The sequence below is a fragment of the Sycon ciliatum genome, chromosome 3, assembly GCF_964019385.1.
Source record: "Sycon ciliatum chromosome 3, ocSycCili1.1, whole genome shotgun sequence".
Classification (NCBI taxonomy): Eukaryota; Metazoa; Porifera; class Calcarea; order Leucosolenida; family Sycettidae; genus Sycon; species Sycon ciliatum.
Window position 1 is genome coordinate 33,769,983 of NC_088645.1, and position 16,204 is coordinate 33,786,186.

Sequence of the window (16,204 nt, forward strand, 5' to 3'; positions counted from 1 at the left end):
AAGTTCGAGCCCACAAAGCCGCAGGCATTGACCATCAGCCACCACCGCTCGCCAACACCCCCCCCCCCCCCCCCAACGCAATACGCTTCCAAGGAGCAGTCGTGCCAAAAGTAGAGGAGCTCAAGCTTCTTGGCGTCACTTTCGACAGGCAGCTGGCATCCGCAGCCATATCGGACAGCTTTTAGTACGAGGAGCCCAGCGGCTCGGCTTCCTCCGTAAGGCATCGGCTGCACCAGACCCAAAGCACCGGGCAATCGTGTACCGCGGCTTTGTCCACCCTGTGTTAGAGTATGGCATGTTGGTGTGGATGAGCGCGGCCCCCACCACCTTGGCCCGCCTCACTGCCATCAAGCGCCGTGCCTTACACATGATTGGAGACAGATCATACCTCCCGAGCCTCGCCATTCGACGTACCGTAGCATGGCTCTGCTTCCTGTACAAGCTACACTTTGTGGAGGGTCCGGAAATGCTGAAAGCCATTCTGCCACCATCAGCAGTCGCACAAAATGCCGCATGTCTACTCGTGAGACAACCAGATCTGCAACACATCATCCATCACAACTCACCAGTATCCTTCCCCCTCAGTCACAAAACAACACACTCGTGACTCCGCTCATGTCCCCACCCCCTCATCACAACGTGGAATCAGCTCCCACCTACCCTTGTGCAGTCTCCCCTTTCTCGCAGAGGTATGCACACCGTCAAGAAAAATGTCAACGACCACTTGCGGCGCAGCAAGTTGGAGTGGGCCACAAACAGGTTATGATCTCTCCATCGCAGCCAAGACACCAGCCTAATATACTGACTTCACTCCAGCTTCCTCCTACCTCTCTCTCATCCCCTTTGCTCAGCCTTAATAATTATGCGATTATTAGTTCTCTCCATCTTCCTTATTCCGCGGTGCACTGTTTTTGCTATTGTTATGTCCTATCTCAAACTCAAATTCTCCCCTTTATCGTTTGCAAAGCCGGTGCTTCCCTCTTGGACGCACATGTTCTTTTCTCCTATGGATCGGCTCACATGAATAACGATGAATACGAGACCTTTGGTCGGAGGAGTTACTTTTGCCCCGCCCCCACTTCCATCCAATATGCCACCGGACCCGCTGTGCAGCATCTGATGGTTCTGTGGTATTCAGTAAAACAGAGACACACACTCACACACACACACACACACACACACACACACACACACACACACACACACACACACACACACACATTCTTACCTGTACTGTGGAGCGAAGTTGTGATAGCTGATCATTCACCCGTCTGTTGGTCTCATCTAGCTGCTCACTGATGGATGCCTGTAGGTCTGTCTGTTGACTGGCAACTACGGCTACATGTCCTTGCAGGCTGGTGACTTGTTCGGTCGTCGTCTCCAGTCGGTCACGGATTTCAGTCCCTTGTTGGTGCATAGTCTCCTGTCGGTCATGGATCCCAGTCACTTGCTCGCTCGTAGTCTGCAGTTGGCCACGGATAGCAGTGGTTTCCTGCTGAGTGTCGACAAGACGCTGTGTTATGGTGCTGAGTTGGTCCTCTACTGCAGAGCTGCGTGCAGTGATGTCAGCAATGCGTGTAGCTAGCTGCTGTGAAATCGACTCTAGTTGCCTGGTAACCCCTGTACCAGCAGTGCTAGGCTGACTCTGTACAACACCATCAAAAACAAACAGCAGACAGAGGGACACAGAAGGACAGAGGGACACGGAAGGACAGACAGAGGGACAGGCAGACAGAAAAAGATGCAGATAGGGAAATAGGAAAGTGGATACAGACATATAAACACACAGACAGTCATTTTTTAAGCAAGAAACTCAATGTACATCAATGTGTGTTTGTACGCACGTCAAAGTTGCATATCAAGCACAATACATCAGCAACAGTAATAGATACTCGTGTATAGATACGCTGAACGAAGGCCTGCATTTGCTGCATTCATTAATTTTTACCTAGCATACACACTGTCAGTGAATGGGTATGTAAAACAAAAAACATACGTGAGTATGTGACTGTGCAGGCGCGTGCACCGTATGAGTTTTTTGGTGTCCGGAATCCACCTTTTTTCGGGCAATCTTGCCGAAGGAAAAGCGCGCCTACTGGATTGGTTATCCTGCATACGCGTCGATCGACGGGCAGTTTACAGTACAGTGACTATGTCCTTATTTCGAAGTGAGAGAGAGAGTTGCTTTGCATGTAGTTCAAAATACATTATTCTCTCTTTCTTCAGTGGAGAGTAGCGACAGAGAGATCGATCTCTAGCTCTGGTTCGCTCCTGGATTGGCGATGACGTTCAAGAAATCCGTTCTGTTTCGAAATTTGAGTCAAGCACGTGCGATTCAAGTCAGCAAGGATATGATTGACGATATCTCCTTCCAAAGTGTTGACTCAAATCAAGATCTCCACAGCCTTTCGTTCTCGCTCATGTGCGCAGCAGAGATGTTCGTCAAAAACGTTGTCGACTGGAAGACGTAAAAATGTGCGTCCATGATCCACTTGCGCTGCTTCAGAACGAAGCGCTCCTCCGGCCGCGACTCAATGACGCGGGACTCTGCTTTTCTTCCGCGAGCTTCCATCGAAGCAAGGCCCATAACTCTTTATTGAAATCATGTTGAACATTGCCAATACATGCTGAAAATTTCGTCATAAGAACAGAAAGAAAGATCCTTAGAATGTAAGCAGTGTTTTGATGAAACAAACATGCCTGGAGTGGACTCCATTGTAGTGAAGTACCATAGACATAGTGTTATACTAGTCTTATAGACTGTAGTGTAGCCGGGGCTGCTAGGCCTATCAAACTTTTACGTGTTCAATATAATGACAAACATGTCATTGTATACGAGTGCATTGACTTTTGCACCCTCTTTGCAAATCCTTTTTGAAGTGCTGGTATGTAAAAGGTAACCCGTTATATCCTGTTTCCAGTTACACGTGTACCAACATTTCCATGCAACATCGTCCCCTCTCTCCATTCCTCTTATTTCTGTCCTTTCGACCCCTGTACCTGGTTCCCTCTCTGACGCGTTTGTGCCGGCATGATCTGATGATAGCAGTCGGACGAGCCCCGCATCTCATCAGCACCAGTGTTCATTGGTGCCCTGCACCCCTGATCTCGAGTCCCCTCCCCCTCCCTCCTCCCTAGCCCTCGCATCTCATCAGCACCAGTGTTCATTGGTGCCCTGCACCCCTGATCTCGAGTCCCCTCCCCCTCTCTCCTCCCTAGCCCTCGCCATTATCTCCGACGGGATGTTCGGGGGATGCGCATGTGCACAAATACATAATGATACAGTGGGTCTCCAGAAAAAAATTACCAACTCTAGAAACCCCCCTTTCAAGACTCGGTGCACGCCACTGCTGTGTCTTTGCAGTTCATACTAGTACTACACAATCATGTACTCATGAAATAAAAGTCTACAAGATCACGTTTGAATACAAACAACAAAATAATTGCTCACCAGCAAAATACTGCTGAACATGGCCAGGAAACGTTTGATCTCTTCGTGCGCTTGCTCGGCTGACGGTCGGTCCCCAGGACGGTTAGAGAGGCAGCGACGTATCAATGGCTTCAATGGATGTTCATCTGGCAAACGTGCTAGGTAGCGTGCTCTGCGTGTTGTCTCCGGAATCACTTCTTCAACTTGTTGGCCACGTTCTCGCACGACGACGAAATGTGGCGCTGTGATCAACTCGATGCCAGGCATAACTCCTGTTAGAACGCTCAGCATCATTACACCTAGCGAAAACACGTCCAAGGGACGATCGTAATCCGGAGCCTCACGCAACGCTTCAGGTGCCATGAATGGCAGCGTACCTGGGCAGCGAGTCATCTCCATTGCCGATTGGACTTGGTGCTGTTGTTGTCGAGGTGAGGTCAAGCGCACAAATTTAGCACCGCCGAAATCACTGACTTTGGCTGTGCCATTTTTCACAAGCACATTCTTGGGCGCTAGATCGCGGTGAATGATTCCGAATGAATGCAGATAGCGAAGTCCTGCACTAGCGTCGCAGAGATACGACACGAGTTTAGGAGCATCTTCTCTGCCATCTCCAATGCTAACGTCTTCTAGAGACGCCGACAATAACTCCAGGGCCAACGCAGCATTTCCCCTTACCCGAGCTAATCCTATCAGTTGACACAGGTTCGGGTGATGTACTCTGCTAAGACGAAACACCTCTTGGCCAAACGCTCTGAGCTTACGCTCTCTATCCTGTACACCTGGCTCAACCAACACGGGGTGTAAAACTTTGAGAGCGATATCGATACCTTGCCAGTTGACCTTGTAGACTACGGCATCTGATCCTCTGCCGATTTCGTCTTCGTCTCTCACCTGAACGTCACCTAGGAACGTGATATGCTGGTGTGTTAGCCCTAGGTCATCCAGCAACGCCTGAGCGTCGCGATTCATCATGAACGACTTTGTCTACGATACTCCGATAGTCACACTTCAGACAGTACGTTCCCAGTGGTAAGAAAAAGAACAAACAAATCCAGGACGCCTTCGTCCCTCACCAACTCGGCGGCTAGATGATAAAAAAATGTTTTCGATGTTGGTCTTACTATACGGTATCTAACTGCTAGTACAGCAGTAGGTGGAGCTTCGCAGGCGAAGCCTTTTGTTCTGGGATGACTAGACTGGGATCTTACGATGCCGCAGATCTACGTATAGTCCATCGGCCAAGTCTCAAAATCGAAAGTGGTGATGCACTGAGCTTCCAACTAAACGCGACCATACCCAGCACGTAGAGAATATATCAGAGAACACTATTCCGTTTGTTGGACGTGCCGAATTCAGTCCAGGGCGTCGATACGAAGCGTTCTTCGTCGCCGAGTTTTTTACTGTGCGCTCCATTTGAGAGTGCGCAGAGTTCTGATCGAGAGTTTTTTGAGCAGATTTTCAAATTTTTGAGGCTGTCAGCTGACAGCTGTCAACCCTAAATGGCACTTAGTATGTGACAGGCAATAGGTTTTGGTGCCTCCGTATGCCTTCTATCTTCCTTCGTTTCACTTCGCTGCTTCGCCCACCACCTCAGGAGATGACAGCGTACCTGCACTAGTCAGCTCTCGCTAACCCTGTCTCTCTTTCTCCGTCTTACTCTTAGCGCTCGTCATTCGTGTCCTTCTGCATGGGGCGAGTTTGATACTGTTGTGTCGTAGTTTTTTTGTTCGCGTGACGATCAGGATTTATGGAGAAAGACGACGACTCGCCAAGTTCCCATGCAGCCACAGACGGCGTAGCAATTCTTACCGCCAACCCTTCGAGCAACGGAACCGGCCTGAGTTGGAAATCGTGTCTGTGTAATTGTGCCACGATACGGATGAAACACACAGGCTCACATGTGACGAGATGAAGATAATCTCAACAGGCTGACGGAAATCCAACAGGCTCACGGGAACGCTGCAGTTATGGTCGGAGACGCGGAGTTATTTAGTCACTGGTAAATGTTGCATCGAGTGCTGTGTGCTCAAACACAATTGTAAAAATCATGAAAAAGCGAAAATAATGCAATGGTGGGGCTGAGTGGTGTTCTGTGGAGGAGACGTCGCTGTCTCAGTATTCAACGCCGGACCCTGTATTTCAAGTCTGTGATCATGCTCGATCATAAATTCCTGTATGGCTCCAGTGCCTTCTCAGCATTGTTGGCGGGTAAGCACCTGGATCGTGTCCAAGTACTGCGGCTCTGGTGGCTTGAGGGATGTACGGGTGCTCGCCGTGCACCCCTGCCGGCAATCTGCTAGTGAAGCTTGGTACCTACTGTGTCCGGGAGATTTTCATCCAGAAGCTGATCTTCCTAGGCTGGAGCTGCTGCTACTCCTGTGCTAGCCCTCAACCACTGGTGCTCCTACTCGGCTCCAGTGTGGGCCATTAACCACCCTGCCCGATTTCGCACTGTTGCTATTCCACACCGTCAGCATTTAACTCTGAGGTCAGACCTTGATCCCTCGCACCATATGCTATCTGTCTGTCTGCCTCTCTCTCACACACAGATGTGCACGCATACACACAAACACGCATGCACACACACACGCATGCACACACAGTGACACAAACATACACATGGCCAACTTCTCTGTGTTTGGTGATCATCATCTGTTTTCTGATGTGCAAGCTCACCTCTGATGCCGATTACTTCCTTACTTAGACCCGGTCTGCTATTAGACCAGTCTGCTCTCCCTTCACTCGCTTGTAAATCCTACTTGGAGCAGTAAGGTTGTGTCACTGCTCCTACTGATGTCATTGTTGTGAAAGCAATATCATCGCCATTGGTGGTAATTTTCCACTGTGCATGAATCATTAACAATCATCATCTATGTGTCACGGCCTAACCATCCTCGTAACTCCCCTCATCATGACTAGTGCTGTACCGTTGAAACCTACTTTGCTTCAGTGTATATTCGCTCCAAAGCTCTTGTTTTGTTGCATAGTGATCTGACGCAGTGTGCTATAGCCTATCGGGTAATATGGATAAGATTAGTATAGTCGGCATCGCCTATCGAGTGACCAGGTACATGTATAAGGATACTAGTACATGTATACCGGCTTAACGATATCGGAGCACAAATAGCACTGTGTGTGCAATATTCCTTTCTAAGCTCACGCTGTGCGGTGCAGATAGGTCATATGTCGTTGCCAACTTGCCGCATGTGCATGTGCAGCAGGAAGGCACCACATGTCGACTACTACTTATACTGTACAGCATTGTGTGCTTACATGCATCTACGGCCTTGTGGATGCAATTGAGTCTCACATACATGTGCATGAAATATTGCTTGTAGTGCGGCATCAGTTAACATACAGTGGCTAAATATTTTTCTCGCAATAATGACCGTATTCACCACAAGTGTGTTTATGTCCAGAGCCAACTCAAGTCCTGTATTATTTATGACCATGACAACAAGACTTCCGGGCTGAAATTCTTCTATGACAGGCATGAACACTTGCCTTACAATTGTTCGTGATTGTACGAAGTACATATTCGCTGTTGCATCAATTTTGCACCATTTACATTGTAGTGCCACTAGTGGTACCACCTGCATGCGTATTGAGTCAAACAAGGTTACCTCTGTATAATTATGCTTATCGTGGCTATCAAGAGCTTCGATGCAAATAATTCCCAGCTGACGAATGGTGTCCAGCTTGTGTTCAGCTCAGCTGGCACTCACAACTCATAATAATTGCGTTCTAGACGCCAGATGAGATGTTTTAGCTACAATGTAGACACAACGTCCGTGTTCAAGAAAGCCGTCACTTCATCTTCTGTCCATCCTCAATAGCACGCTCAAGCAAATACGTCTGAAACACAGTAGCGACAATCCGACAGCGGCGACACGCCGTCTTCTCCGAATGAGATTCTACCGTTCTAATTCAGATTCCCCCAAAAATGTCGAAATAAATAATAGATTTCCACCAAGCTCGCTAGAATCTTGCGAACCGTCAACATGCAGGCATTTCAAGTGTTCGAGCGTGCGTAGATTCTGCTCAGCGGCTCAAGAACATTCGCCAAGCGAAAAAAAGTCGATGAGAAAGACGTAATGGTGGACGAAATTACGAAAATCGGAAGAAGGTATTCGACCCAGTTCGACTATCCTGGACTGGATTGGCAACGTCCAACAATCGGATTCGTATTCTATGGGGTCTCATGAGCTCGTGTGCCAAAGGGCGTTTAGTTGGAGCTTCAGTGCATCACCTTCGCCGAAAGAAGCCCTTTCTGAGATTTGGCCGATGGACTAGTAGATCTCCCATGTCTTCTGCGCCGGCTGGCTTCAAATCCTGTTCTTTCTGTGCGGTGCCCGGCATCTCGCATGATCTCGGAGGGTCATTCATGGTCATGGCATGCGCCGAGCTAGTCCTCCTTCTGAGTGCTTCAAAGGCTACTAATAGTAGTGAGGTTTTGCATTCCGAAATTCGGCAAAAAGATTCGGCACGCGGGAGCGAGGTCGAAAATGCACACGAAGATTCGGCATGTTTGTTCGGAAAAAGCTCACTTTGCCGAAAATATTTTTCGGATGAATTTTCTTGTAGAAGAGCGCTAGCGCGTGATTTATTCAAAGAGGTTTCTTATCTCGGCATCGCTTCGCCTCCGTCTTTGGCGACATCAGCATCGTCAGCTACCTCTGATTGCTCCTCTGAGTCCTCTCCACTGCCTGTCTACTCTCTTTCGCCTGGACTGGAGTATCCTCACCGTCATCTGTGTGGCTGAAAAGACTATGGCGATACGCATAAAATTTGACTTGGCCATGGAGTTGGTTTTTCTGAGGTGACTGGGGAGGCAGGTTTGGCCCTCGACTCTTTGGGCGATCAAAGTTCGTTGGAATCAGCAAGAAAAGGAGCACGGGACAGGACATTGCTGATGCTGGGGCTCACGAAATGAAAACACATCATTTTCGACTTGCAAAACAAACGTTGGTGCGAAAATTCGGCATTTTGATGTTCGACAAATGACCGAAGAACGCCGAACCGAAATTCGGAATGCAAAACCTCACTAGTAATACGCTACTAATACATGCGCCTTATCCATACTACGTAACCATGGTATCATAGTTCAGGAATCCGGCCACAACGCCTTCACAAATACATACGATGACATAACAAAGCCCTAAACAATATTTGCCTAGCCTGTTCATGGTTCAGGGGCAGCACGCGGCCTTCATCCGATGCAGACTTGTACTTGTCACTGTAACCATGGTAACTACGCTGTACTGTCTTTTCTTGGCTCCATGATCATCTCATGATGCCTATTGATGGCATGAATCATGATGTCTGCTACTGTACTGTGCTAGGGTCAAGCCAATGCGAGCACGTGCTCTGGGATGACTGGAATCAAAGCTTCCGATGCCGGAGTTCTACTATAAAATTATACGTAGATCTGCTATGCCTACTACAGTCGTCCCTCTCTAATCCGGCACTTTATAATCCAGCACCCTCGATAAACCAGCACAATTTTCAGGAGCCAAAATGTCCTCTTCATGCACATTGCAGCAGTAAATCGGATTTGTTAATCCAGCACCCTCCCTAATCCAGCAGATTTTAGTGGCACAAATGGTGCCGGATTATAGAGGGACCACTGTACTAGTACTGCTCCGGCCGCCGGACTTCAAAATCTTGTTCGTTCTATGCAGTATCTCGCACTAATCATGATAATGACGGAATGTCATGCGCCGAGCTACTACTAGTACTAGTAGAATCTATTACCCGTACTCGCGCGGTTAGAACCTCCTCTTGAATAGTGCCCTAGTCTCCAAAAGCCAGTGAAAAATAAAGCCCTCTCTTGAATAGTGCCCCCCCCCCAACCGGTCTTGTAACCAAGCCCATGTGCAAGTTAATTTGGTGTTCTTTTGCTAATGTTCTTGGCCATTGATGCGTTCATTCTTCTGCCGGCTCACTTCTGTGCCGCCTGTTCTGCCTTCGTGCCAATTCTGAGGCACGTAACCGCACCTGCACAAGGTCTCAAGTCTCGCTTGGACTTGTACTGCCACGAGCCTCCTCTCGATTTGGTTATTGTATTCCTCTCTTTCTTATCTAGCCGCTGACCGCTGAAACTCAGTTCCGGCATCGGTCCGCCTCGCTGCTTCACCAAGTCAATTTCGTATCGCAATCCTAGATTGGCTAGGGTACCCGTAAGGCGACCATAGGTCTGTAAGGACTGCCCTAGAGAAATATGAATAAATATTATACTATACTATTGCTTCGCAGTGGTGTTTTCAGGGACAAAATTGCAGGTCTTGTTCCCGTTTCTGTGGAGTCGTGAGCGTTTACAGTACACCTTAGGCTGAGCCGCTCTGTTATTTTTTGTTTTCTGCTGGATGACGCAAATGTACCAGCAATGAAAAAAATTAATAGTGCCCTCTCTTGAATACTGCCCCATCTGTGATGGATATTGAAAAAATAGTGCTCCAGGGGCACTAATCGCGCGAGTATGGTACTACATGCTACTAGTACATCTACCATGCAGCACATAATGTAGCGACTCTCCTCCTCCGGGGACAAAAATAATTAAAAAGAATCATTACACTACCTTTCATTCCTTGTCACTAAACTGTTTTTTCTTGGCTGCATGTTTGCTGGGGTCCAGCCAATGTGAGCGCGTGCTGCACTCAGCAAGTGTCAGAGTTAGGGAATCTGGGACCTGAATGACTGAAGCTGCATGCATGGTTGCATGGTGGAGCGAGCAGTCCAGTAAATTATTAATCATTGTACAACACACAAAAGGCACAACAGAGGTTTAAAGAGCTTGTTGCTGGAGCGACAAACTCTGTAATAAACCTCTTTTGTGCCTTTTGTGTGCAATACCACAATGTACATGTAGTGGTTCACGTTATCAGTAATTGTGTTGAGTCTTTACCGCTAGCAGAAAGACGTTTTCCTCCTTGTGATCATTGTGCAATGTACATGATTGTATACATGTATCTGCCGCATGATAATGTATGATCACGTGGTCGGATGATGTCGTAATGGAGATTGTTCAGAAAATGATCTCCTGATTTCGATTGACCTCTGCAGGTAGGACAACGCTTTTTTTCTTTTTCTTTTTTTTTTTTTTTTTTAAAATACCGAGGTACACAGTCGAGCAGATTATGTAAATGTACATGATTGTACATATGATAACCTTACACTGGTTAAACTCCAGTATTAGATAAACCTTGTCACTGTTTCCGAACACAGTGTCCTCCACCTTGTTTCATGCTATCAATCTAACAATTGCATGATTGTACATGTACAAGTACATGAGGTGCTGAGTGATAATGTATGATCACGTGGTCGGATGATGTCGTAATGGAGAGTGGTCAGAAAATATTAATAATCTCGTGATTTCGATTGACTTCTGCAGCCAGCAGGTAGGACAACGCTGTTTTCTTTTTTCTTTTTTTTTCTTTTTTTAAATACTGAGGTACACAGTGGAGCAGAGAAGGTAATGAGAAGACCGAACCAATGACAATACATGTACATGTACAATCATGTCATTGTCATATCTGGAGACGAATCAGCGAATCAGCGTGCTGGTGAATTGGGTCTACCTCCCCCGACAGTGGGTCTCGGGTTCAGCGGCAGGATTGTCTGGATTCGTTCTGCTTTTTTAAAATTGCACATACTACTGTAGTCACAAGAACAAAGCAGGAGGAAGGAAGAAGAAAATAGGAAATGTTGTGTTGTCGGCAGCTTCATCAGAAGAAGAGTTCTCTCAGTGAATGCAATCAGTCATGGGAACAATACAAATATGTGTACTAGTAACTACTGCTTGACTTGTTAACCTGTACTCGAAGTACATGTACATTGTACCTGCCATAGGCCTTGACAGATTATGCTAGCATAATTTTTCGCACAATTCCTACCAAAATCGAATAATCGCATAAGTGCTCCCATAACCTCAATGCAGAGACCGGACGGCAGTATTGCTCATGATACTAGGTACATTGCAAACTTGCCCAACGTGCATTTGTACCGCTGTTGCACCTAGTGACGACCCACAATGGTGCGTGCCATCTCTCGCGGAACACTCTGCTATTCTGTCCTCACTTGATTCCTTCCAGACCTCCCCATCCACAGTTAGGACCGTCATTAACAAGTTGAAAATCAATAAATAACCTGGTTTTGCCGGTCTTCCCAATGAAGTTCTTAAACGTCTGGCACCCTCAATTTCGTCTCCTCTCTCCACCTTCTTCAAAATCTCCTTAGCAAGCGGCGTATACCCACTTGTTTGGAAGTTTGCTGTTGTCACTCCCATTTATAAGAATAAAGGCTCTCGTCAGCACACTACCAATTATCGCCCCATTTCGCTGCTACCAAGTTTGTCGAAAGTATGTGAACGTGTTGTTTACAATATTCTGTATAAACATGTCTCAACCGGCGCTTTCTCAGTACCAGTCTGGCTTCTATCGTGGGGACTCGACCTCGCTACAGCTGACCCGCATTGTCCAGGAGCTGTACACTCAGCGACACCAAAGGCGCCATCAAGGTCTCTGCTTCTTCGACTTGGCCAAAGCATTCGATTCGGTATGGCATAGAGGGCTGATCGCAAAACTACGATCGTGCTATCGCAGGATCATCACCAAGGCTATTATCACACGTGTCTCTTCCGACATTGCTGCTGCTGTTGTGCCGCATCAGCTATGTGTTGGCAATCCCTCGGCTTGTGAGGCTGCCACTATCTCAGTGCAGTCTCAATATTTCAGTGTGGAGACTGAGGCAATTCTCCTCATTGATGCGTCCAAAGCATTTAATGCAATTAATCGCAAAGCTGCTCTGCATAACATCAGCCACCTATGTCCTCCAATGGCCAACTTCATTGCCAATACGTATGGTGCACCCATCCCGCTACTTCTGTCTGGCGGCGGCATGATTTAGTCTCGGGAGGGCACGTGTCAGGGTGATCCCTTGGCAATGGCCATGTTCGCGTTAGCAGTGACACCTATGGTTCGTGACCTTTGGCAACATCACGCGGATATTCAGCAGTGCTGGTATGCGGATTACGGCGAGGCTGGTGGTCGGCTGTGGGTAGTTCATGCGTTTTGGCGTGACATCACCTCCCTTGGTCCACAGTATGGACACAATCCAAATGCTGCTAAGACTAAGTTACTAGTCAAGCCTGGATTGGCGGAGGAAGCAAGGATCTTGTTTGCTGACACACCAATTGATATACGGAGTGATGGTGCCCGTTATCTGGGTGGCGCAATAGGCACGCAGGAGTACATCACTGGAAGTCTGTGACGTCACGTGGCATTGTGGAGTAAGGAGGTACGTGCGTTGGCATCGTTTGCCAGGACGCAACCACATGCGCGGCTTACAGTGCTTTTACCAGAGGCCTGCGTAGGAAGTGGCACTATCATCTGCGATCTCACAAAGACCCAGAATCTGCGTGTTTTGATGAACTGGATAGTGTCATTGGAAGAGACCTGATTCCGGCCCTCACTGGTCGTCCCAGCCTGTCGGATACTGAACGCAAACTGTTGGCACTGCCTGTCAGGTTCGGTGGCCTCGCCATCCCAAGTATTGCCCAGGACGCCAGTGAACAGCGAAGAGTGAGTCTGAGGGTGACGCGGCCCATTGCGGACATTATAGAGTGCAAATCTGATGCTGCTCCGCCGGCCATCGTTATTACTCAGGCAGGGGCTCTCCGCAGGGGTGAGCAGAAGTTGCGTGCGTCTGCATTATCGTCAGTTGCAGGCGCACATGTCCCTGGGGCTGTGCAATCAGCAGAGGTTGCTGGTGGAATGTGCTGCTGACCCTGGGGTTTCAAGCTGGCTGACTGCTGAGCCCCTGGCAGAGAGTGGCTTTTTTCTTAACAAGGTGGAGTTTGTTGACGCATTGTCATTACGATATGGCTGGCCCTTGCGGGACATTCCAAGCTCGTGCGTGTGTGGTGCGGACCTCAGCGTCGATCAGCGGCAACGTTCCCTACTGGGGGGTACCCCACTCTCCGGCACAATGCTCTGCGTCACCTGATTGCCGAGGCCATGGATGCGGCCATCCCGATGTGCGAATTGAGCCTCCTTAGCTCCCACTCGAGGGTGAAGCGCTCTCTGGTGCCACGACTAACCGGCGTCGGGAGACTCGTCTGGATATCTGTGCAAGGGGCTTCTGGTCTCGGCAGCAAGACGCATTCTTTGATGTTAGGGTGACTCATCCTTCAGCGTCCTTGCTGTCGAGAGCGGTGGTTCTTGCTCAGCTAACCAGGAATGAGCAACAGAAGAAGAGAGCATACCTGCAGAGGGTAATACATGTGGAGAGAGGTGCATTCACGCCCTTGGTTTTTGCTACCAATGGTATGTCAGGGGCGTCGGAACCGGTGCGGCAGGTGCGGCCAAAGCCGCACCAATAATTTTGGAAGTTTTTTTATTTTTATTTTTTTTTAAACATTTTCAACCTTGTTGATGGCTTGTCGACTCTTGTACAGGTACCATATTTTACGTCGACAATGCGGTGTGTCATGAGCATGCATATTCTTATTTCTCATATTATTCGGTAGCATTAAAAATATGGCCTTTTAGGCCCAATTTTCAAAAAAAATCACGGGGGAGGACCCCCGGACCCCCCTCTCACACTTTCGCCGCACCAATGTTAAACTGCTTCCGACGCCCCTGTATGTGCAGCCAGGAGTGTTCAGGTGCCCTGAAGAATTTGGTTGGCTTAATTATCAACAAGCATCCTGATTTACATTATTCAAGCGTTATGGCAAGATTGAGGTGCTGTATCTCTTTCTTGCTATTTAAATGGTTTGTAACGTGTTTTCGTGGATGCAGGGCTTCCTATTTGCGTCACTCGTTTGCAGGCGTGCTTGTTAAAATATTATTTTTCCTTGTTAATAATAACGACCTACTTCTTGCGTAGGGATGAATAATTATCCGATCAACGATGGGAATTAACCGTATTGCGTGACTGATCCTTTCAATGTTCTAATCTTTCAAGTGACGTTTCCTTTTCTACCTGGACGCCTCCTTGTTTTCTCTTTCCTCTCTAGCTCCTCTCTTGTACCTTTTTATTTAATTTTTATTATCATTATTTATTTATGGATTCCCCAAAGGTCGAGGCCTAAGTCGAGGGGGTCTCCGTTCATGGCTTACTGGGAATATATCTGCAAATTTAGAACATTATAGATTGAGAAGAGGAAGGGTTATAACAAATGCGTACTGTAGAAATCAGCCATATCATTCGTTACTATGTTATAGAAACTCTGGAAGGAATGAAACCAGCGGGTTCGAAGCGGGTGTTGGCAAAGATGGTACGGACACGAGACACAAAGCAATGACAATTTTGGGTGGTTCTAATGTCAGTGGGGGAAGAATTCCAGGTGTCAGCGGTAACCCTCCCCCCCCCCCCCCCCTTCTTGCTATTATTCACTTAAATGTGGGGCTTTGAATAAAACACGTTGACTACTCATACAGTGACTATGCTGCACTAGGCACCGTTCGACTGCGGAACCCCTAAGCAGTCAAATATAAGCATTCATTTTAGCCCTAAGGAGTGAAATATGCAGGAATATACAGTTCCAAGAAGAAGAGAAAAGCACGTGAGTCTGTCAAGTCGACACCTCTCGTCAGTACTGCTGGCAGCCACGAGAGTCCCAAGAAGAAGAGAAAAGCATCGCTGTCTACTTCCCTACCGGACATCGCCAGCACACCGTCCAGGGACGGCGGTGACTCCAGCGGTGGCGAACTGGACCTGTCGGATCTTCTCGCTGACGGTAATGCCGTGTCTTCTGCCCCGCCGGCGCTTTGTCGTCGACGGAACGTCTCCATAGGGAACGTCTGGACAGGGAAGAGGAAAAGGCCGTGTCGGTAACAAAGCATCCTCACTCCGGTGTCAAAACTATGAAGATGGACATGAATAAAGGAGCAGTGGCCCGTGGTAGGAAATCTGCGACCAAGTCGATACCGCCCAAGGCGGGATTCGATCCAACTAAGTAACTGCACGCCGAAAGTGACTTTGGTCTTGGAGATGCATCATCATGGTAGTTACTAAGTTAGATCATGTCAGTGCAGCCTGAAAGGTATGATGTCATACTAAGAACAAATGATGATGTCATCATGATGTACAGATGATGTCAGCATGGCCTCTATTTTCTCGTATTCTCAGTTCTCACTTTAAATGTCTGTCTATGACTATGATACATGTACTTGGAGGTACATAATAATAAGGAGGCACAGCTTTATTGCGCAAGCTGATGCTCTGAAGCTATTTCTGCTAGCATGTCATTGTCATGTTCTCCTTTTGCCTGTTATTTCCGCGGGCAAGCCTTGAGCGCGCGTGCGTGCGTGTGTGTGTGTGTGTGGGGGGGGGGGGGGGTAGTGTGTATGCCCGTACTCCGCAGTGCACGTTGGCCTGGACGCGTGTCGTCAGGGGAACAACAAACCCCAACTGGCATGTGGATGTGAGCGATATTGTCCATACGGTTTAGTACTGTATTACAGTATATAGCACAGCGATGCTGTGGCGTCCAGTGGGGGGTTTGAAATGTCTATGTTGTGTCGAGTTTGCGTTCAAGCAAAGGTCGCCAATATCAACAGTTTGTACAGCCTTCAAGATCCCCAAAGCCCTGCAAATGTCACAGGTGGTCTTTTCACCAAGGACACTGGAAAGACAACGGATGTGTACGAGACTCGTACTGAATGTTGATGACCTGGCCATGCCACTGAAGGCTACTGTATACCGTAGTGTCTTGTGTAGAAGCCTAATGTCTCATAAATTATAGAAGCTTGTTTTGAATACAAGCCT

The 16,204-nt window shown here is 47.9% G+C and overlaps 1 protein-coding gene across 4 annotated transcripts in view; it reads right to left on the bottom strand.

Annotated features, from left to right (window-relative positions):
* LOC135812033 (serine/threonine-protein kinase OSR1-like) overlaps positions 1-16,204 on the bottom strand; it is a 122,063-nt gene that overhangs the window by 13,718 nt on the left and 92,141 nt on the right. Inside the window, exons 1-2 of one of the 4 annotated variants that reach the window (XM_065325342.1) lie at positions 3,452-4,515; positions 1,229-1,645 (exon numbers count right to left, since the gene is read on the bottom strand). The exons of 2 other annotated variants lie outside the window; for them this stretch is intronic. In XM_065325342.1, coding sequence (XP_065181414.1) covers positions 1,229-1,645; positions 3,452-4,405 — 1,371 coding nt within the window. In that variant the 5' untranslated portion in view covers positions 4,406-4,515. Of the gene's footprint in view, positions 1-1,228; positions 1,646-3,451; positions 4,516-16,204 lie in introns of those variants that run through there. One more of the 4 variants, XM_065325343.1, reaches the window with a different exon arrangement.